This window comes from Geotrypetes seraphini, chromosome 6 (assembly GCF_902459505.1).
Source record: "Geotrypetes seraphini chromosome 6, aGeoSer1.1, whole genome shotgun sequence".
Taxonomy (NCBI): Eukaryota; Metazoa; Chordata; class Amphibia; order Gymnophiona; family Dermophiidae; genus Geotrypetes; species Geotrypetes seraphini.
In genome coordinates this window covers 189,429,768-189,452,625 of record NC_047089.1, presented here as the reverse complement: position 1 = coordinate 189,452,625, position 22,858 = coordinate 189,429,768, and the positions used below count along the sequence as shown (strand labels likewise).

The following is a 22,858-nucleotide window of genomic DNA, read 5'->3' as shown; positions in this document are numbered from 1 at the left end:
AATATTCTATTTGCTTTCTTAACCACTGCCACACATTGAGCTGAGGGTTTAAATGTATCTTCAACAATGACACCTAGATCCTTTTCCTGGGCAGTGACTTTTAACATAGAATCCAGCATCACATAGCTATATTTCAGGTTCCTCTTTCCCACATGCATCTCTTTGCATCTACCATTTTGACACTCTGCCATTCCCACATGCACCACTTTGCTTCTGCCATTTTGACGTTCAGTCTCCCAGTCTCACAAGATCCTCTTGCGATTTAACAACTTTGTATCATCATCAAATTTAATTATCTCACTAGTTATTCCCATCTCTAGATCATTGATAAATATGTTAATTTGTGAAAAGTCTAAAAACCTGTAGGCCAAGTCTTACAATTTCTGCTGCCGGGCAGGTGGCATTACTCGACCACAAACACAGTAAATAGTAAAGAGAGGGGACAGCAAAAACTAGGAAGTAACTTATACCTGTCTTTATAGAAAACAGCCATTGATAGAGGACACCCACCAAAACTCATTAATCCAGTTTTTGTAGCAGTCATGCCAATATTTTGGGGACAAGCTCTAAATAGCCATAAGAGCAGCCATACTGGGTCCGACCAATGGTCCATGTAGCCTCGTTTCCTGGTCACAGTATCCGGCAGAAACCCAAAGAGTAGCAACATTCCATGCTACCGATCCAAGGCAAGCAGTGGCTTCCCTCATTGTCTGTCAATAGCAGACTATGGACTTTTGTTCCAGGAATTTGTCCAAACCTTTCTTAAACCCAGCTACACTAACTGCTGTAACCACATCCTCTGCCAACAAATTCCAGAGCTTAAATATTTGAGTAAAAGAGTATTTCCTCTTATTTACTTTAGAATTATTCTCATGTAATTCATTGAGTGTCCCTTGTTTTTTGTACTTTTTGAAAGGCTGAAAAATTGACTCTCTCACCCGTTCTACAGCACTCAGGATTTTGTAGACCTCAATCGTATATCCCCCCTCAATCATCTCTTTTCCAAGAAGGCGGAGTAACCTAGTAGTTAGAGCAGCTGCCTCAGCACCCTCAGATTGTGAGTTCAATTCCCATTGCAGCTCCTTGTGACTCTGGGCAACTCACTTAACACTTCATTGCACCATATAAAAAAGCCACATTATTACAAAAGGACAGTGATCCAGCACTAAATGGCTTATCTGAGAAGCAGACAGCAGTTATACCCTTTACTACTTCTACCTTTGGGTGGCTGACTTTCTTCTAAGCCCACAGTGCATCTGGTGTTTTATGCCATACCTGTCGCTGTACACAGATCTCTCAAATATCTGTACGGGCTCCTGTGCCTTCAGTAGTGTTTCGGACACTGGCTCCAGCTGGGCTTTGAATCGGCTCATGCAGGAGAAGGTCTGGAATGTGTAGGACCATCGAGAAGGATCCTGGTAGATCATCTGAAGCAGGTTGCTTGAATTCTGTTGAGAAGAAATCTGTAATGAAATCACGACAGCTAAATTCAAGATGTTACAAAAGGGCTGAGCTGGCATCTTGAAGGTTAGGACCTGTGCCAGATCAGACTTGGAATGCCGTGGAAGCAGCTCTGACCACCACCAGCAGTCGGCAATGTCAAAACAGACCCTCTCAGAGATCAAACGGCTGTTGTTTTATCCCTTCCAGAGCCAAAAAAATGAAAGTCAGCTGTCATAGATGCACCATTTCAACATACATGTACAGTAATGCTGTGCTTCTCTTTTAAATCCAGCTCTTGATTTGTTCACAGTTTAGTACTCTGTGTGTAAAACATGACAAAGCCCATTAGGTCAGGCTGTTAAGGATGAGCTGGAGCCTGCTCTCAGTACAAGTGCACTTTTCTTTCAGCTTCCCTTTACCTAAACATGGGCACTAGAAAAACCTTTCTAGGAGGTGGGCTGTGGTTTCCAGGTGAAAAATAGAATAAACAAAACAGCATCCTCTAGCAAATAATTTCCCAGTGTTCTGAATGTGCCAAACAATGAGTTTTTCATCTGATGTGCATGGGCTAATATCACATGTTAAATTAACAGATTAAACCAGGGACTTTCAACCCAATCCTTGGGAAAAATCTAGCCAGTCAGGTTTTCAGGATAGCCACAATGCATATGAATGAGATAAATTTACAAATAATGGAGGAAAGGCATACAAATATATCTCATACCTATCATGGGAGGACCCTGAAAACCCGACTGGATAGCTGTTTCCCAAGGACTGCATTGAGAACTCCAAGATTATATTGAGAGAAAACAGTGATAGGAAACCATTTTGCCAATGCTACTCTATGCTTGATGGAGACAGTCCACCAATGAGTTTTCCTAAAAAAATATTTACAGTTCAGCCCACCAGTCTTTGGTGGCTTAATTCGTAGGATTGCAGGGAATATGGATGAAGCATGCAACAATTTTTAGCACGCCTTAAATCAGTGTTTCACAAGTTGGTTCTGGAGTACCCCGTTGCCAGTTAGGTTTTGAGAATATCTACAATAAATATGCATGACGTTGATGTGCATACGCTGCCTCCTTTATATGCAAAACTCTTTCATGCATATTCGGTGTGAATATCCTGAAAACCTGACTGGTAAGGAAGTACTTCAGGACCAACTTGGGAAACAGTCTTAAATTACAAAACTGCCAGATCTGGGGAAGCATCCAACAGCTCAGCTCCTGACACTATTGGCGCCATAAACGTTCCATGGAAAAAAACTAGTATTATAGGTGCCATGTTAGAGTTGTCCAGAAAAACTATATGAATTTGTTTGTCCCGTGAATTTGATTGTGCTTGAGGAGAAAATAATTTTTAAAATTTATTTATAAAGTCCAGCCTGGGTTCACTCAAAGCCATTGATTACATAAAGCTCCATTTTCCTTAAACTTTACTATTATTTTTTTCTGAATGGAGCAAATTTCTTGGTATTATAGCTATAACTTTTAGGTTTGTACATTTAGCAATGATACATTGATAAAAAGACATTTTATGAAAAAAAAAAAAAGTAGCAGTATTTTATTAAATGAAACTTCAATATCTGCACTTTATTGTAAAAACCCAGAAATTAACATACTTTGCTAATAGCTAAACATATACACTTTAGTGTAGTCACCTACCAATGGTGTTGTTCCAAACACTCAAGCATTCAATGTCTTCTTGAGTTAGTCAGCCTGCGATGCTGTTCAAGTCCTTGCAGCAAGACCTCATGCTACACTGGATCTATGGTAATGCCAGTGGCAAAGTTAGTTACCAGTTTAACAGACCCAGTGCAGCATAAGGCCTTGTTGCAAGGAATTGAACACCATCGCAGGCTTTATTCTGATTAACTCAAGAAGACATGGAATGCTTGAGTGTTTGAAACGCCATTGATAGATGATTACACCAAAGTGTACACATTAGGGTGGTTCATGGTACTATGAAAAAAAAATCAACCTTGTCAAATCTTGGGATCCTTTTACTAAGGGGCGCTAGCCATTTTAGCATGTGCTAAATGCTAGCGCGTCCGTAGACTATAATGGACGCATTAGCATTTAGCGCATGCTAAAACAGCTAGCGCGCCTTCGTAAAAGGATCCCTTTGTCTCCACAAGGCTTATTTTTGTCCACTTGGTATGTGTCAAATTTCAGCTTGATTAGACAATATTTAGAGGTCACCCCAGCTTGCATTGTTTACTTGTGTGTTGTGTATGTAGGTGATTGCGCATAATTAGTTTGTATGGTGTCATCTAGTTTGTGATTTGCACCTGAAAACTTGGGAAGTCAGTCTGTCAGCTGTCAACCGCTAAACTGCCACGTGGAATGGATGTTCTTCGATTGGTCAATTTCATCACTATGATGAAGGAAAACCTTTACCGGAAAGCTATAAGTTGGCGTGTGAGTCAGCGATGGTGGTATGGGATCAAGCCAGGATACTACAACGCACAGGTTCTTGCATTGGGAAGTTGACAAAACTACATGAATTGAACTGTTGCAAGCAAGGCACTCACAGCCATTTCCACGCCTTTTGTGATATCAGAATCGCACCAAAAACAAAACTACAAAACTAGAATAAAACTTACAGATGCAATTTGTTTTTTGCTACTGGCCAACCTCCAAAAGAAGCTTCCTTCTGCATCAAAGGTGGCTCTTATGTCATAGACCATTGATTATTTTTGTGTGCGCAAGAATTACAAAATAATATTAAGCCAGTGTCCCGGCAAACTTTCTCAAGTGCGCAGATATCACGCGCATGCATGACATCATAATGTCAACGTCTGTGCATGCATGAAGGCCCTCCAGATAGTCAGTGGGGGGTGAAATGTCAGTGGGGGGTGCCAGCAGGGAAGACAGCCAGAGAGAAGGAGAGGTGCCAGTGCCGGCTGATTGCCTACAGGATGTGCCTCTCGTCACGAGAGGCACGTCCTGTAGGCAGTCAGCCGGCACCTCTTCTCCTCCCCAGTATTCTGAAATCTCAGAAGGCACATTAGTGTGCCACAGCACTCAGTTTGCAATACACTGTGTTAAAGCTTAGCAGAAGTTTTAAAAAACAGCGAGGTGGGGCAACCCCTAAATTTTAAGTAAAATTTTCTGTGGGTTTTTTTATTTTTATATAAAGGAGTAAAATAAGACTTGTAGACAAATGATATGTGTTAATTTTTGGACCCTAGAGTACATGTTTAGCTATTAGCAAAGTATGTTAAATTTCTGTTATTTTTCACAATAAAGTGCAGATATTGAAGGTTCATTTAATAAAATACTGCTAGATATTTTGCTTAAAATGTCTTTATATCAATGTATCATAATTGCTGAATGTGAAAACCTAAAAGTTATAACTATAATACCAATAAATTTGCACCAATAAGCAAAAATAATAGCAAATTTTAAATAAAAAACAGAACTTTATATAATCAGTGGCTTTAAGCAACCCCAGGATGGGCTTTAAAACATTTGTAAAAATTATTTTCTTTTTTTTCATAAATCTTTATTGATTTTCAAATATTAACAGTGCAAAACACAGGTACATAAACATATAACAAGTCAAGAAAAGCACATTCATCTTGCAGACATACAGATATGTTAAAGGGAAACAGCCAGCTAGGGAGGAGGTAGGACCGCTGGACGAAGGAGACAGGAAGGGAGCGGTGAAGGAGGAGAAAGAAGTCGCAGAAAGACTCAACATGTTCTTCTCGTCTGTATTTACAAACGAAGACACAACCAACATACCGGAACCTGAACAAATCTTCAATGGAAATCAAGCAGAAAAATTAACATCCATGGAAGTGAGCCTTGATGATGTACACAGGCAGATAGAAAAACTTAAAACTGACAAATCCCCGGGTCCGGACGGAATCCATCCCAGGGTTCTGAAGGAATTAAAGGAGGAGATAGCGGAACTACTGCAGCAAATTTGCAACCTATCCTTGAAAACAGGCATGATCCTGGAGGATTGGAAGATAGCCAATGTCACGCCCATCTTTAAAAAGGGATCAAGAGGTGACCCGGGAAACTACAGACCAGTGAGTTTGACCTCGGTTCCGGGGAAACTGACGGAAGCACTGATTAAAGAACACATCGATGAACATCTGGAAAGAAACGAACTTTTGAAAACAACCCAACATGGTTTCTGCAGGGGGAGATCGTGCCTAACGAACTTATTGCACTTCTTCGAAGGAATTAACAAACGGATGGACAGAGGAGACCCCATAGACATCATATACCTTGATTTCCAAAAAGCCTTTGACAAGGTGCCTCACGAACGTCTACTCCGGAAACTGAAGAACCATGGAGTGGACGGAGACGTACATAGATGGATCAGAAACTGGTTGGCGGGTAGGAAACAGAGGGTAGGGGTGAAGGGCCACTACTCGGACTGGATGGGGGTCACAAGTGGTGTTCCGCAGGGCTCAGTGCTCGGGCCGCTGCTATTTAATATATTCATAAATGATCTAGAAACAGGCACGAAGTGTGAGATAATAAAATTTGCGGACGATACAAAACTATTTAGTGGAGCTGGGACTAAAGAGGAATGCGAAGAATTGCAAAGGGACTTGAATAAATTGGGGGAATGGGCGGCGAGATGGCAGATGAAGTTCAACGTTGAGAAATGTAAAGTATTGCATGTTGGAAACAGAAACCCGAGGTACAACTATACGATGGGAGGGATATTATTGAATGAGAGCAACCAAGAAAGAGACTTGGGGGTAATGGTGGACATGACAATGAAGCCGACGGCACAGTGCGCAACAGCCGCTAAGAAAGCAAATAGAATGCTAGGCATAATCAAGAAGGGTATTACAACAAGGACAAAAGAAGTTATCCTGCCATTGTATCGGGCGATGGTGCGCCCGCATCTGGAATACTGCGTCCAATATTGGTCTCCGTACCTTAGGAAGGATATGGCGTTACTCGAGAGGGTTCAGAGGAGAGCGACACGCTTGATAAAAGGGATGGAAAACCTCTCATACGCTGAGAGATTGGAGAAACTGGGTCTCTTTTCCCTGGAGAAGAGGAGACTTAGAGGGGATATGATAGAGACTTATAAGATCATGAAGGGCATAGAGAGAGTAGAGAAGGACAGATTCTTCAAACTTTCGAAAAATAAAAGAACAAGAGGACACTTGGAAAAGTTGAAAGGGGACAGATTTAAAACGAATGCTAGGAAGTTCTTCTTTACCCAACGAGTGGTGGACACCTGGAATGCGCTTCCAGAGGGAGTAATAGGGCAGAGTACAGTACAGGGGTTTAAGAAAGGATTGGACAATTTCCTGCTGGAAAAGGGGATAGAGGGGTATAAATAGAGGATTACTGCACAGGTCCTGGACCTGTTGGGCCACCGCATGAGCGGACTGCTGGGCATGATGGACCTCAGGTCTGACCCAGCAGAGGCATTCCTTATGTTCTTATGTTCTTATGAGTAACCATTTTATCCCACCTACCCACCCACTGATTAATCAATAAAAACACAAATGCATATATTATTTCAATAACCTTCCCTTATATAAAATAGTAATGCAATCCCACCCAACTCCCACCCACCCTGGATGTATATATTCAAAGGTCTAGAATTAAGCTAGAAATAGAACCCCCCACCCTCTCCCCCTTCCCTGGATGTGTGTGGAAATAAAGCACAGTTACTTACCATAACAGGTGTTATCCAGGGACAGCAGGCAGATATTCTCAACATGTGGGTGACGTCATCAACGGAGCCCCATAGCGGAGAGCCTCGCAAGCAGACTTGCTTGAAGATCGTCAAGCTTGCGAGTGTACCGCGCATTCGTGTGTGCCTTCCCGCCCTAGCTAGGGCGTGTGTCTCCTCAGTGTGGCCTCAGTTCAGATATCTAGCAAAGAAGTCAACCCGGGGAGGTGGGAGGGTTGCAAGAATATCTGCCTGCTGTCCCTGGATAACACCCGTTATGGTAAGTAGCTGTGCTTTATCTCAGGACAAGCAGGCAGCATATTCTCAACATGTGGGAGACCTCCAAGCTAACCAGAATGGGACGGTGGGAGAGTTGGCAAATCAGGAGAATATATGTTGCAAAACAGACTGGCCAAATTGGCCATCATGTCTAGAAAAAGTATCCAGACAGTAGTGAAAGGTGAAAGTTTAAACCGAGGACCAAGTGGCAGCCTTGCAGATCTCCTCAATTGAAGTCGATCGGAGGAAAGCAACAGACGCCGCCATCGCTCTGACCTTATGTCCCGTGACTCGACCCGGCAGGGGGAGACCAGCCTGAGTGTAACAGAAAGAGATACAAGCAGCCAACCAGTTAGAAATGGTGCGCTTAGAAACCGGGTGTCCCAACCGATCGAAAGAAATGAAAAGTTGAGGAGCAGTCCAATGCACCTGAGTGCGTTGCAAGTAGAAAGCCAACGCTCGCTTACAGTCAAGAGTATGAAGCGCCACTTCTCCAGGATGATAATGGGGCTTGGGAAAGAATACTGGAAGAACCACGGATTGGTTAAGGTGAAAATCCGAAACAATCTTAGGCAAGAATTTTGGATGGGTACAGAGAACCACCTTATCATGATGTAAAACAGTGAAAGGCGGATCCGCAACCAACACTTACAGTTCACTGACCTTATGAGCAGATGTGAGTGCAATAAGAAACACCACCTTCCAAGTGAGATACCGCAAATGAGCCTGATCAAGTGGCTCAAAAGGAGGCTTCATCAAGCGAGTAAGTACCACATTGAGATCCCAAACTACGGAAGGAGGTTTGAGTGGAGGATGAACATGGAAAAGACCTTTCATGAACCGGGAAACCACAGGATGAGTAGAGAAAGGTTTTCTGTCGATCGGCTGATGAAAAGCCGCAATGGCACTTAGGCGGACCCTAATAGACGCTGATTTGAGACCAGCCGAAGACAAGTGCAAAAGATAATCAAGCACGGAAGACAAGGAGACGGAGTGCGGCTCCTCACGATGCGAAGCACACCAGGAAGAAAATCTAGTCCACTTCTGATTATAACACTGCCTAGTGGACTCCTTCCGAGACGCCTTGAGGACATCCAGCACCGATTGAGAGAACTGGAAAGAGGACATCAAGTCTCGAGGAACCAAGCTGTTAAGTGTAGAAACTGCAGGTTGGGATGAAGCAGAGAACCAAGACTCTGAGTGAGCAGTGAAGGAAAAACATGTAGAAGAAGAGGCTCCTTGGCACTAAGTTGAACCAGAAGGGCAAACCATGGTTGTCTGGGCAGAATCAGAGGGAATGGAGGAAATGCATATAGAAACCGGTTCGTCCAATCCAGGAGGAAAGCATCCACCTCGAGTCGGTGGGGAAGTAAACCCTGGAGCAGAAATGAGGCAACCTGCAACTGAGGGGGGACGCAAACAGATCAATTTCCGGAGTCCCCCACTGAGCAAACACCTGACACAGGGTTGAAGAATGAAGAGACCATTCGTGAGGCTGCAGAAGGCGGCTCAGCTTGTCTGCCAGACAGTTTTGTTGGCCCTGAATGTAGACCACCTGAAGAAAGATGTTGCGATGGATCGCCCAATCCCAAAGCCGTAGCACCTCCTGGCACAGAGACAGGGATCCCCTGCCCCCCTGCTTGTTGATATAATACATGGCCACCTGGTAGTCCATGCGAACCAGCACTATGCAGTCGTAAAGCAGATGACGGAAAGCTTTCAGAGCGTTGAAAACAACTCGGAGTTCCAGCAGATTGATGTGACGACGGTCCACACTGGACTAAAGGCCCTGGGTGCGAAGACCGTCCAGGTGAGCCCCCCAAGCATAGGCGGATGAGTCCGTTGTGAGGACCTTCTGCGGAGTGGGAGCGTGAAACAGAAAACCTCTGGAAAGATTGGAAGAGAGCATCCACCAGTGGAGAGACTGTTTCAACAAAGGAGTCACGACAATGAGTTGAGAGACAGGATCCCGATCCTGGTTCCACTGCGAGGCCAGGGTCCACTGAGGTATACGAGGGTGAAGTCTGGCAAAAGGAATCACTTGTACCTTGGAAGCCATGAGGCCCATGAGGATCATCATGCGTTGGGCCAAGACCGAGGACAGGAGCGACACCCTCCGACAAAGTGGACTAGGGTCTCCTGACAAGGCCGAGGCAAGAAAGAGCTAAGACGCAGCGTGTCCAGCACCGCTCCGATGAACTGGAGGGACTGAGATGGACACAACTGGGACTTGGGGAAGTTCACCTTGAATCCGAGACTTTGAAGGAGCGCAATAGTCTGACGGCTTGCCACGAACACCTCCTGGTGGGATGACGCCTTGATGAGCCAATCGTCAAGGTAAGGAAACACCTGAAGGCCCCGCAGCCGCAGGGCTGTGGCCACCACTACCAGACAATCCGTGAAGACCCCCGGGGAGGTGGTGAGGCCGAAGGGAAGAACACGATACTGGAGATGGAGAGACCCCACTCGGAATCTCAAAAACCAGTGAGAGGCCGGATGAATCGGGATGTGCGTGTAGGCCTCCTTAAGGTCCAACGAGCATAGCCAGTCCCCCTCGTCAATCAGGGGGTACAAAGTAGGGAGAGAGAGATCCAGAACTTTTCCCTGACCAGGAATTTGTTCAGAGCTCTGAGGTCCAGAATAGGCCGCAGATCCCCGTCTTTTTTGGGGCCCAGAAAGTACCGGGAATAAACCCCTGTGTTCCGTTGGCACAACGGAACCTCAATTGCGCCGGAGGCAGAGCTTGAGCTTCCCCGGAGGAAGAAGGGAAAGTTGTGATCTGTTGGAAGGAAACTCTCTTGGTGGAAGGTCCGGGGGGGGGCGTGACTGAAGTGAAGCAAGTTACCGCCTCCCGGATAATCGTAAGAACCCAGAGGTCTGACGTAAGGTTCTCCCACTGAGCATAAAAAATGATGGAGTCAATCCCCAATGGACAGGGGAGAGGACTGGAGGACGAAGGGGGGCCGGCACTCTCAGACAGGGATTGTCAAAAAGACGGCCCTGGCTTCGCCACAGCAGGCGTCTGAACTTTAGGGGGATGCTGCTGCTGCTGTGGCCGCCTAGGAGGCAGGCGAGCGAAAGCAGGCGTAGATTTCTGCGGGTAGCACCGTGGAGGAAGGTTGCACGGCCAGGCCGGAGGAGTCTTCGGCTTCAGCTGCACCAGCGAGGCGAAAGACAGCTCATGTTCAGAGAGGCGTTTCGTGGCCGCCTCAATAGAGTCATCAAAGAGCTCATTCCCCACACAAGGGAGGTTAGCCAGACGATCCTGGAGATTGGGGTCCATGTCCACTATCTGAAGTCAGGCCAAACGGTGCATAGCAACCGCATAGGCCGTGACTCGCGAGGACAATTCAAAAGCGTCGTAAGACACCTGGAACATATAGAGACGAAGTTGGGAAAGCGTCTCCTGAAGCTGACGGAACTCCTGTCGACGGTGGGTGGCCATGTCCGACTGGAACCTCCGGTTAGAGGATGCAAACTAAAAAAACACCATGAGCATCTTCTCTCACATCAGGCTACTCTATGGGTAAAGACCTAGAACAACTCCTATTGCCCACCACTTATGAGATATTCAGGAAACGCCTCAAAACCCACCTATTCTCGAAAGACCTAGACAGCTGACCCACTTCCCTCTTTCCCCTCTCTTGCCCTTTCTCCCAATTGTTCCCCACATCCCTTAAGTTAATTCAACTTGTACGTCAACTCAACTTGTACCCCAATAATCTTTTGTAAACCACATAGAACTTAACGGTATTGCGGTATATAAACTGTTATTATTATTATTATTATTATTAAAGCGTCCAGGCAGCATCTGAAATAGGACGTAAAGGTAAAATTATAATTGAGAACTCGGTTCGTCATCCCCGAGTTCTGGTAAAGACAGCGCCCGAACTTGTCCATCGTACTCCCCTCTCTGCCCGGCGGGACAGTGGCGTAGACCTTGGATGGGTTCGATTTTTTCAGAGAGGATTCCACAACCAAGATTGATGGGAAAGCTGCGCATTTTCAAACCCTTTGACCGGAATCGTCTGGTAGCGGGAATCCATCTTGGAAGGGATGGCGGGGACCTCATAAGGGTCGCCAGATTTCAAAGAAACGTCTGTCGCAGAACCTGATGGAGTAGCAGCTGCAACGCCTCTCGGGGCGGATGAAGGAGCCCCATCTCCACCAGATATTCCTGGGTATACTGGGATTTGGACTGGAGATCCAGCTGCAGAGCCTTCCCCATGTCTGAGACAAATTGGGTAAAGGAGGAAGTCTTAGAAGAAGGAGGATCCTTGAGGGGCGAGGAAGACCGAGACCTCGGAGCAGCGGAAAAGGATGGGGAGACTTCCCTCGAATAGTAAGCAGGTGCATCCGATTCCCGAGATCGGGACACAGAGGACGCTCTGCTGTACTGAAGCGGGGGTGTCGAAGAACGCCCCCTGTGCAGACGGCTTGGAGAAGACCCTGAGGTCCGAGGCACCACCACCCTGAGCTTTGGGGAGGCAGGCAGGAAAGACTAAACTAAACTAAACCTTAGGTTTGTATACTGCATCCTCTCCACAATCGTAGAGCTCGGCACGGTTTACAGGAGTTGGAATACAAGAGGAACTCCAATGAAGGGATATAGGCCATAGTATAAAGAATGTTTAGAGGGGCTTAGTATATCAGAGAGGGAGGAAGTATTACATTTTTGAGAATATCCAGGTTTTCAGATGTTTACGGAAAAGTTGGAGGGAGCTCAGATTCCAAAGAGGGGAGGTAAGGTTGTTCCAGAGCTCAGTGATTCTGAAGGGGAGGGAGGTCCCTAGTTTTCCTGCATGGGAAATGCCTTTTAATGAGGGGAAGGATAATTTTAATTTTTGGGTGGATCTGGTGGTATTAGGATTTGAGGAATTCCAAGAAAGTGGAATAAAAGGAGGAAGGATACCGTGTAGGATCTTGAAAGTTAAGCAGGTGCATTTAAAGTGGACCCTGGAGATTATCGGAAGCCAGTGAAGCTTGAACAGGAGCGGTGAGACATGGTCAAATTTACTTTTTGCGAAGATAAGCTTAGCCGCGGCATTCTGAATCCGCTGAAGTCTTTGAAGGTTTTTCTTTGTTAGGCTTAAGTAGATAAAGTTGCAACAGTCCAGTCTGGAATGGATGATGGATTGGACAAGGATGGCAAAGTGTTTTGGATGGAAACAGGATCTCACTTTCCTCAGCATGTAAAGGCTGAAAAAGCATTTTTTTACCAAGGAATTGAGGTGGTCGTTGAAGGACAATGTAGAATCAATGATGATGCCCAGAACTTTGCTTGAGAACTCAAGCTGTAGAGTGGAGCCAGAGGACAGTGGGATGAAGGTGGGTAGTTGGTCTAATTTTGGGTCGAGCCAAAGTAGTTTTGTTTTGGACTCGTTCAGTTTCATTTGTAAGGTGTGGGCCCAGGATTGGAGGTTCGTTATACATGAGGATATGTTCTCAGAGAGGTCAGTGAGGTTCGAGTCGGTCTCAAGGAGAACAAGGATGCCATTAGCATAAGTGTAAAGTGTTTCTAGGGAGGATAGATGGAGGAGTTTCAGGGAGGACATATAGATGTTGAAAAGAATAGGAGATAGAGGTGAGCCTTGCGGGACTCCACATATCAGTTTCCAGGGGGAGGATGAGGTGCCATTCATGTTGACAGTGTAAGAGCGGGAATGTAAGAATTTCAAGAGCCAGTCTAGGACTGTGGAATTAATGCCTATCTCGGAAAGTTGGTAAACTAGAATATCATGATGGACAACGTCAAAAGCTGCAGAAAGGTCAAATTGTAGAAGAACAGCGAACTTATTACGAGAATGAAGTTGTTGAACCTTTGAAATTAAAGAGGTCAATAGGGATTCGGTACTGAAGTTGGGTCGAAAGCCATATTGGTAAGGTAGGAGAATAGAGAATCTCTCTAAATAGGATGATAGTTGGATAGATATGATAGACTCTAGCATCTTGGTTAGGAGAGGGATATTTGCTATTGGGCGATAGCTGGATGGTGTGGAAGGGTCTAGGTCAGCTTTTTTCAGTAGTGGGGTCAAGGCAATATGTCCCATTTCTGGGTTAAAAAGGCCCGAATGTAGGGCAGAGTTTATAAGTTTGGTAAGAGATGAGATGGCCTGTGTGGGAATATTCTCGTATAGGTAGGAGGGAAATGGGTCCAAGGTACAGTTGCAGGATTTCAGTTTGAGGCAGAGTTTAAAGACCAGGGATTCGGATACATGCTCAAAGGCAGTCCAGGATCTGTCGACTGGGATACGGTTGGAGACCGTTAGGGTAGGGTAGGAGTCGGTGAGCACCAGAGAGTTGTAGGAGACTGCAGGTGGGAAGGAGCATCTTAAGGTAGTGACCTTTTCGTTGAAGAACTTTGCTAGAACATCGGCTGAAGGAGAGGAGGGGAGCAAGGTGGAGTAGTTTTTGGAAGTTAAGGAGCACCAGATGTTGAACAATGTACTACTCTGGTTGTTGGATCTGGAGATTTTATCACCGTAGAAGTTATTCCTTGCTTTTTTTTAGTACTGTATTGTAAAACTTAATATTGATCCTCCAGGACTGTCTATCTGTAGGGGATTTAGATTTTTTCCATTTGCGCTCCAGAGCTCGACATTTCTGCTTCAGTTCTCTGTGATATGGGAGGTACCAAGGGGCCTTACGGGAGTAGGAGACGGTTTTAGTGGATAGTGGGGCGAGGGAGTGGTAGGTGGACTTAGAGAGGGCGACCCAGTTATGCCAGTTGATTTCTGAATCTGCAGGCTTAGGAGCCGAGGAGAATTGGTTGAGAAATTTAGTCCAGAACAGATCGCTCGTAATTTTTTTGCGGAAGGTAATGGAATTTGAGGTGCGGGGTGAGGCCCCAAGATGCAACATGAAAATGAGGAGACAGAAAGCCCCCAAGAAGTGGTCGGACCAGGGGACGTGTTCCCAGCGAGCGTCATCGGCTGAGATTTTGTTAGCGGTAAGATCAAGGAAACTAATGAAGTCTAATGTGTGCTCCTTTTCATGGGTTGGAGAGGGTGCGTGGGGGGGGGGAACCTAGAGAGGTGAGGAAGTTATTAAATTCAGTCGCATCCTTGCTGGTGATGTCGTCTAGGTAGCGATTGATATCCCCAATGATCAGTAATCTTTGAAATTTGAGGAAGGCGCTTGTTATGGTCTCGAGGACGAGTTCAGAGGATTTGTTCCAAGGGGTAGGTGGGCAATATAGAAGCAGGATACCTAGTGGGTGAAGGTAGAGTTCATCGTTGACTGAGGCTAGCACATATTCTAGTGAGGTGTGACTACCCTTTTCGAGGAGCTGGACATCGAAGAATGATTTGTAGAGAAGTGCCAGGCCACCTCCTTTTCGGTTAGTTCTGGGTGAGAAGAGGCCTTGGTAGCCGTGGGAGCAGAGTTCATTTTGTGTAAATAGGTCATCTTTTGTAATCCATGATTCCGTGATGCATAGGAATCCAGGGTCAGAATCCTTAAGTAGGTCCTTCAAAATTTGAGCCTTGTTGCATTCGGATCTGGCGTTGCAATAAAGTGTCGGGACTGGGGTGAGAGAGTCAGAAGCATGGTTGGGAGGATTGGCAGGGGGAACAGGCTTTAAAGAAGCGTGATTGACTCTTCGAGGGTTTTTTTTTTAAGGGATGATTTTTGGTGCGTATCAGCATGGGGATTCTGAGGCCAGGGCAGATATTACTGACATTTGCGGAGTTGAGAAGGTTGGGAGAAGGAGGTTTCAAGCAGAGGGTGGTGTTGAGAGATGAGCAAAGTAGGAGAAGAAAGAGCCACGAAGATGGCTTCATGATGAGAATTAGGAGAGCCTTTGGGGGGTAGGAGGCAGGACCTGTTTGTTTCGCGTGTAAGTAGTTTTGGAGCAGAGGAAAGGCTTAGTGTCAACACAGGAGAGAGCAAGGGACTTATTTAATCTTTGAGAGATGGTTTAAAACAGGAGGGCAACTCGGCATCTAATTGAGGCTAGTAAGACAAGAACGGAGGTGTGACTTAAGCGTCAGTTAGTTTTGGGGTTTTTTTAATATTTGGGAGAGCTTAATCGGAGGAAGAGCTAGGCAACTTGGCATCTAAACAGGTAGAAACTTAACACAGAGCCCGACAAATCCCCCACGTTCGTCGAAGAAGGAAACCTCGACTCAGACAACCCACGCCCCGAGGAAACGGATTGAGAATGGGCTGGATGAGGACGAGAACCAGTAGATAGCAGAGTAGACGCCTCGACGAGCCTCGAAGGCTGGGAAACTGGGGATCGTCCCCGCCGAGGCGGGGAAGTCCGCTGCCACTTCGAAGCCAAGGGCTTTGAAGACGTGGAGGCCATAGAACAGGGTCCCGCCCGAGACACCCGAAAAGCGGCCTGCCTCAAATCAGGAGAGGAGGAATCGCTAGAAGATAAGCGGCGAAACTTGTGAGACGGGACCAGAGAGGTCTTGGGGATACGGTCCGGTTGGTCAGCCGAGGGCCGGGTCGGGCCCAGAGCCAGCTGGCCCAGAACCGAGGAAATCTGCGTAGTAAGGATAGCCTTCAGCATGTCCTCGAACATAGGCACTGAGATCATAGGTCAGAGAGGTGCAGCAGTGCATTCCAGTGGGGACAACCTCGATGAAGAGTATTCCCTCTGTGTGGAGGCACACTTAGCAGGAGGTTTCAATGAGGCAGAGGAAACAGCACTCACATGAGACTCCGAGGAAGGCTTCTTCGCTGGCACTGGGGAGGAAGAGGAGACTTACCTGAGGCCGGGGTAACTATCGGAGCCGAGGTCGAGGGCAACTTCATCGAGGTCGAGAACTTCGAAGCCAAACAATTGTAGAATCTTGGCCGTGCGTCAACGAAGAACCCGCGGTTGAAGAGTAGCACAGAGTGGGTAGGACTCAGCACGATGGTCAGCACTCAGGCACTGAACACATCAAAGATGGGGGGTCGGTGATGGAAATAACCCGGTTGCAGTTAGTGCACTTCTTAAACCCGGACAAAGGCCGGGACATAAGGAAAAGAACAGCCGTGGCCGCACGAGGTCAGGCGGTCAGATCCAAACCGGTTGCCCGATCAAAAATGACGAATGAAAAAGTTGGGGTTTTTTAACAAAGAAAAAAAGACGTGCCGCACAGTGACTCACCACAAAATAATAAAGCAAGCCGCGGTGCAAGAGGCACTTTGATTTTGCGCAGAGTAGAGGAACAGGGCTTCTGGCTCCGTGGAAAACTAAGAACTGAGGCCACGCTGAGGAGACGTGCGCCCTAGCTAGGGCGGGAAGGCACACACGCATGCGCGGTACATTTGCAAGCTTGAAGATCTTCAAGCAAGTCTGCTTGCGAGGCTGTCTGCTACAGGGCTCCGTTGATGATGTCACCCACATGTTGAGAATATGCTGCCTGCTTGTCCTGGGATAAACAAAAAATTGAAGACAAAAGACAAATTACTATGCCCCAACATTTCAGCATTCATTTTTTCAAACCTATAGCTGGAGCATAAATTCGCCCAATAAGCAAAAATAATAGCAAATTTTAAGAAAAACTGAACTTTATATAATCAGTGGCTTTGAGCAACCTCAGGATGGGCTTTAAAACATTTTTAAAAATTATTTTCTGATAAATCACAATCAAATTCATGGGAAAAACTTCAATTCATATAGTTTTTCCAACCTTAGGTTTTTCTGGACAACCTTAACCATGTTTAGGTTGCCACATGTGATAGGTCCCATCTCTGGAAGAGACCTCAAGAGGTCATCAGGCTCACCTCCTTACTTCCAGCATGGATCCATGAACTGCACTTAAATTCTCCGAAATAAATGAGTATCCCACCTGCTCTCAATAACCACCAATGAGGAAAGTCTACCACCTTCCTGTTAGTCTACTACCTCCAATTAGGAAATCCATCCCATTATCCTCTTTACACTCCCCCGCCCCCTGCTATGAGCAGTCAAACACTTCTTCAGAGTCAAAGGGGCAGAATCAGCTCAACCACTGGACCACGTGAGGCTCTGGCCCAGGCAGCTGGAGATACAGGGCATCAAAATCTCTAGTCCCTGAGCTCACCACCAGTGCTTCACCTGGTTCAAAGCTTTCTCCCTTTTCTCTCTTGGTTCCAATATTGCTCCCCTTCTGTCTCTAGCCCCTAGTCTGGCATTGTTCCCTCTCCTTTCTCTCTTCCTCTTGTGGTCTTCTAAATATTACCTTGCTTGCTGGTAGCAACAGCATGCACAACAGGCTACTTTCAGCCAGCCCTGGGTCTTTCCTTTGCCACATCCCATCTGCAATTTCCTGTAGGTTACTGGCAAGCAAGGTAATGTTTAGAGGACTACAGGGGAAAGGGAAGGGAGAAAGGAGGAGGAGAAAGCTTAAGCTTTGGGGGCAGGAGAGGTACTGCCATTGAAGTTGGCTCAGAGCGCCATAGCCCTTTGAGCTGGTCCTCCTTTATATATTTTTCCTAAAAAGAATAAACGCTTTATACACATGCCTTTGAAACTTACTTCCTTGGTCTTAGAGGTCTGCAGGCTCTGCCACTTGTTCAGAGGCTCAGTCACTGTGTGCCATTCTTGGTTAATTTTTCCTAACAATCGAACAAATGTAGACTTCCCAACAGCTGCAACAGAGAGCACAAAAAAGGCAAGCTTTCATCTGCTTACTATCTATATACCGCTTGACAAAAGGCATTAAAGCCACTGAGACACCGGTCTGCTTACAAGACACAATAATACCAGGGCCAGCCATATAGTCATAGGGCCAGCTTATCATTAAGGAGACCTAGATTTTATTCCCAGATACCCTGCTGCTCAGGCAGCATATGCCCTGGAGGCATAACTCCACAATCCCTTCCCCCTTTCAGCCTGCCATAGGGAGAAAGGGAGTTCTGAATGTCTCACAAGAGCAGCACCTGCTGGCCAGACTCAGGATACACATAAATCAGATTCAAAGCCACACTCTATAGTCTTTCCTCAAGGAAGATGAACTCTACAGTAGAAAGCAGACAGCTGTAAAAATGGGACATATGCCCAAGGATAAAAATACCACGAAAACCTTACGAATATAATACACAAACCCTTCTAATAACAATTGGAAAATCCATCTCCCCTCAAAGGCAACCTTTCCTTGTATTGCTATCTTTTGCCTGCATTTACAGGGAATGGATTTTTTCACACATAAATTACTTGGCTGTTGATGCCTCTGTTATGAAGAAGAATCTGTTTCTAGGAGAGCGTTGGAACACAGACAAGGAACAGCATCCAAAACAAATTGGAACATGCGACCAAATTTTTCAAATGAATACAAAACATTTTAAGAGAGGAGAACAATGAGAGAACCATTTTCAATGCAAAAATTATTTCTAACAGACCACTCAGTTCTCATTTTAGTACAATCCTAGAGGTGTCAGACTCTGTATCCCTATGCCTATCCTGAGCCACCCAATCCTAGAGGTGTCAGACTATGTATCTCTGTGCCCATCCCTAGTCACCCAATCCTAGAGGTGACAGATTCTGTATCTCTCTGCCCATCCCAAGTCACCTAATCCTAGAGGTGACAGACTATGTATCTCTGTGCCCATCCCTAGTCACCCAATCCTAGAGGTGACACACTCTGTATCTCTGTGCCCATCTCCCGAATCAGCCAATCCTAGAGGTGACACACTCTGTATCTCTGTGCCCATCCCGAGTCACCCAATCCTAGAGGTGACAGGCTCTGTATCCCTGTGCCCATCCCCTGAATCATCCAATACTAGAGGTGACATGCTCTGCATCTCTGGACCCATGCTCTGCATCCAGTCCTAGAGGCAACAAGCCCTGTACCCCTAAGCCCACTACCTGAACCATCTAGTACTAGAGGTCACAGGCTCTGCAATCCTGTGCTCATTTCCCAAGCCATCTCATCTTATGTGCGAGACTCTATCCCTGCACCATCCTCTAAGTCATCTAAATATACAAGAGAGGGACTCTCTAACCCAGCACCTATCCCCCAAGCAAATAATTCTATGAATGACAGATTCTGGCCCCTGTAGCCATCCCGAATTACTGAATCCCATGAATGACAGACTCTGAATCCATGTACTCATCTCCCAAGCCCTCTAATCCTACAAGTGATAGACTCAATCCCGGCATCCATTCCCCACCCCCCAAGCTACCTAACCATACCAATGAGATGGTAGCCCTGCACCCATCCCCCAAGCCATCTAATTCTATGAAACACTTTACCCTAGCACCCATCCCCTGAGTCAGGTAATCCTATGAGTGACAATCTCTCTACCTCAGCACCCATCCCCAACCCATTAAATTCTATGAGTGATGGATTCTAGCCCAGCACCCATCCCCTTTGTCATCTAATCCTACAAGGACAGACTATCTCAGCATCCATCCCCAAGACACCTAATCCTATGAGTATCAGACTTTGTATCTGGCACCTATCCCCCAAGCCATTTAATTCTATGAATGTCAGATTATTTATTCTAGAACTCATTCCCCAAACCACCTAAAGTGAGACACTTATATCCCTGTATCCATCTCCCAAGCTATCTAATCCTATGAGTAGGATGACCAACTCTTCCTTATTTCCTGGGAACTCCCTTATCATTTATTTATTTGAGCACTAATGAGCTAATTTTTTGGGATCTTTCTGACTTAGTTCTGCAGATTCAGCGGACAAATACATATCGGTTAGGACTAAGAAACATGCAAATTTGTAGACTTTTATTCTACATTGTGACCTGTATATTATATACAATGTAAGTTAATTGTTTTGTTTAATATTATCCATTCCATGAACATTTGATGGAGTGATGCCGCCCTGCTAAAAATTTGTTGTGACAAAATTTCCCTTAAATTCATGGCCGATAGTTGGTCACCCTACCTATGAGCAACAGATTTTGTACCCCAACACCTATCTCCTAAACCATGTAATCTTACCAGTAACATAATGTACTCCTTAAACCCTCTCCTGAGCCATTTAATCCAATGAATGACACACTGTTTCTGACTCGCATCCCATCCTACAAGTGAAAGGCACTGTATCCTTGCACTTCCTTTCCTCAACCAGGCTATCTAATCCTATGAGTGAGAGACTCTGTATCCCTCCCACAACTCATCTTGTCCTAAGAGTAATACATTCTGCATCCCTGTACTCATCCCCCAAACCATCTAATCCTATGAATGCCAGATTCTGTATTCCTGTGTCCAACCCCTTGATTTGTAATTGATTTTTTTTTTCCAAATCCAAGTTCCTAGTAGAGCTTCAAATCTAAATATGTGCCTGTGTCAAGGGAAGATTATGTTTGCGCAAAGACACCAGAAACATCAGCAAGAAAAGCAGGATTTGAACTCTGGCTTCTCTATTTTACAACCCACTTCTCTAACCAGTAGGCTGCCTTTCCTCTTCACACCTCCTAAGCTATGAGGTCAGTCCTTGAAGTAGCAGGCTCTATAGTCTTGTGCCCATCCACTAGGCCAGGGATAGGCAATTCCGGTCCTCGAGAGCCAGGTCAGATTTTCAGGATATCCACAATGAATATGTATGAGATGGATCTGCATGCACTGCCTCCTTGAGATGCAAATCTATCTCATGCATATTTATTGTGGATATCCTGAAAACCTGACCTGGCTCTGGAGGACCAGAATTGCCTACCCCTGCACTAGGCTATCTAGTTTACAAGTAGGAGACCTTCCATCCCTGTACAGTCCCATTTTAGAAGTGACAGGCTCTGTAGGCCTGTGTCAATACTGAGTCATGTAAGCCTAGATGTAAAACACTCAGGGCAGCCAACAGACTGAGTGTTCTGTAAGAGCTCTACACTGGCTACTGGACTCAACAGTCCTGCACCTTATTACTGCTACTACTTATTACTTCTATAGCACTACCAGATGCATGCAGCCCTATACATTAAATTATTACCTCAACAAGGATCCCAGATTCTGAACCTATAACTTCCTCCAAGGCAACAGGTTTCACCAGAAGCTCCAACAATTATTAATAGAGACTATTACTCCTTGGTTTGGTTCTCTTTCCTCTGTCCATGTTTTGTGGATCAAACACCAGGGTCCCTCTCCTGGGCTTTCTAATAGCTAAATGGAAGGGATGTAGCCACAGGTAGAGCAATGGGTGAAGCAGGGGAAAATTCTTAAAACTTTAAAAGTAGGAACCCCCCCCCCCCCCCTCCTAACGTTCTCCCAATGCTTTCTTTGCCCTTCTTACAGAGAAATTTAAAAAAAGGCAAGATGAACATGAAGACAAAGCACACTTTCCTTACTTCTTTCTCTGCCAAAAGTGTTACCATTCTCCTCAGGAAGATCTCTCTTCAGGTGCAGCAGGCTCACGGTTCCTTCCACACTACCGCAGCCCGGTGCCTCCATGCCCACTCCATCTTCTGCTCTATTCTCTTGGTACCCCCCCCCCCTTCCCAGAGCCCTAACCCTGAAGTCCCAGCTCCGTGCAATTTCTCCGCCTCCCCATTCTCCAAAAGCCAGGCGAGCTCAGTTACCTATGTTGCCTTCCACCGAGAGCCTTTTCACGTCCGGTCTGCCGTTCGGCACCAGAGCCTCGAAGGCGCACTGTCGCGTGACCGGCCGCTTGGCCATGGCAGAGCTCGTTGCCTGCTCCGCGTTACCAAGTAACGGCGAGAGGAGCCGGCGCTGAGCTTCCAGCGAAACAAGGCGGCGTGCTGACGGTGACACCAGAAAAGCCCACACTGTATGGTAAACCATCTGTCTCTCCTACACCAGTATCTCTTGGAGGTGGAGGAGGGAGGGAGGGAGGGGGTGCACTTCGGCAACCAGGGAGCCGCAGGTACGCACGATTAGACGGAGCACTGGCTGCTCCCCCCACGTGTAGGAGGGATGTTAGGAGGCGGGGGAGGATTATTATTTTGGGATCTAGCGAAGCTCATAGCTGCTGTCACGGCTCCTTTCTGCACATTTGAAGGTTCCTCCCACTCTATACTGGAATACTCGGGGGGTCTATGAGCGGAGAGAGTGGGGTGGGGGGTCAGTACTTTCTATTACAGGGGTAGATAGATCACACCCGTTAGATCCAGGGAGAAGGACTTCTCAAACCAAGCCAGGGAAAAGCAAAGCAGAAGAACGCAATTTCCAGCAGGAGCATCCCACGAGGCGGTAGCTACACGCAGCTGGTAGGCACTTCCTGGTTCCAATTGTAAGTCGCATTCTCACTGGCCGCCATCAGCAGCCTTCTATTGGTTCATGAAAAGCGACTTTCCATTGGCCTGCTGCTTTGACTCTCCATCTTCTGGCCTCCTGTGCTGCTTCTTAGGTGTTCCTGCGCCCAGTGGCAGCGCGAGGCTGGCCCCAGTTCTGTTTGTGCGCCACGGCGTGTAGGGATTTGTAGTTCTAGCTCCTGGAATTTCCCAAAACTACTCAAGCAACCAATTTATTGTTTAATGTACCTTGCATTTTCATATGTTTTGCTAATATTTATTTCTGTAATTTAAGGAAGGAAAACTGGACTCAGAGTAATGTGCACACGAGGGGACAGGAGCTTACCGTAAATCA

The 22,858-nt window shown here is 46.2% G+C and overlaps 1 protein-coding gene across 2 annotated transcripts in view; it reads right to left on the bottom strand.

Moving 5' to 3' along the window:
• The window catches only part of DGUOK (deoxyguanosine kinase), a 91,498-nt gene extending 68,878 nt beyond the window's left edge, over window positions 1-22,620 (bottom strand). The window contains exons 1-3 of one of the 2 annotated variants that reach the window (XM_033949912.1): window positions 21,832-22,620; window positions 17,840-17,952; window positions 1,276-1,448 (exon numbers count right to left, since the gene is read on the bottom strand). In XM_033949912.1, the coding sequence (XP_033805803.1) occupies window positions 1,276-1,448; window positions 17,840-17,952; window positions 21,832-22,054 (509 nt within the window). In that variant the 5' untranslated portion in view covers window positions 22,055-22,620. Of the gene's footprint in view, window positions 1-1,275; window positions 1,449-17,839; window positions 17,953-21,600; window positions 21,773-21,831 lie in introns of those variants that run through there. The other variant, XM_033949914.1, reaches the window with a different exon arrangement.
• Between the last annotated feature and the right edge of the window lie 238 nt (window positions 22,621-22,858).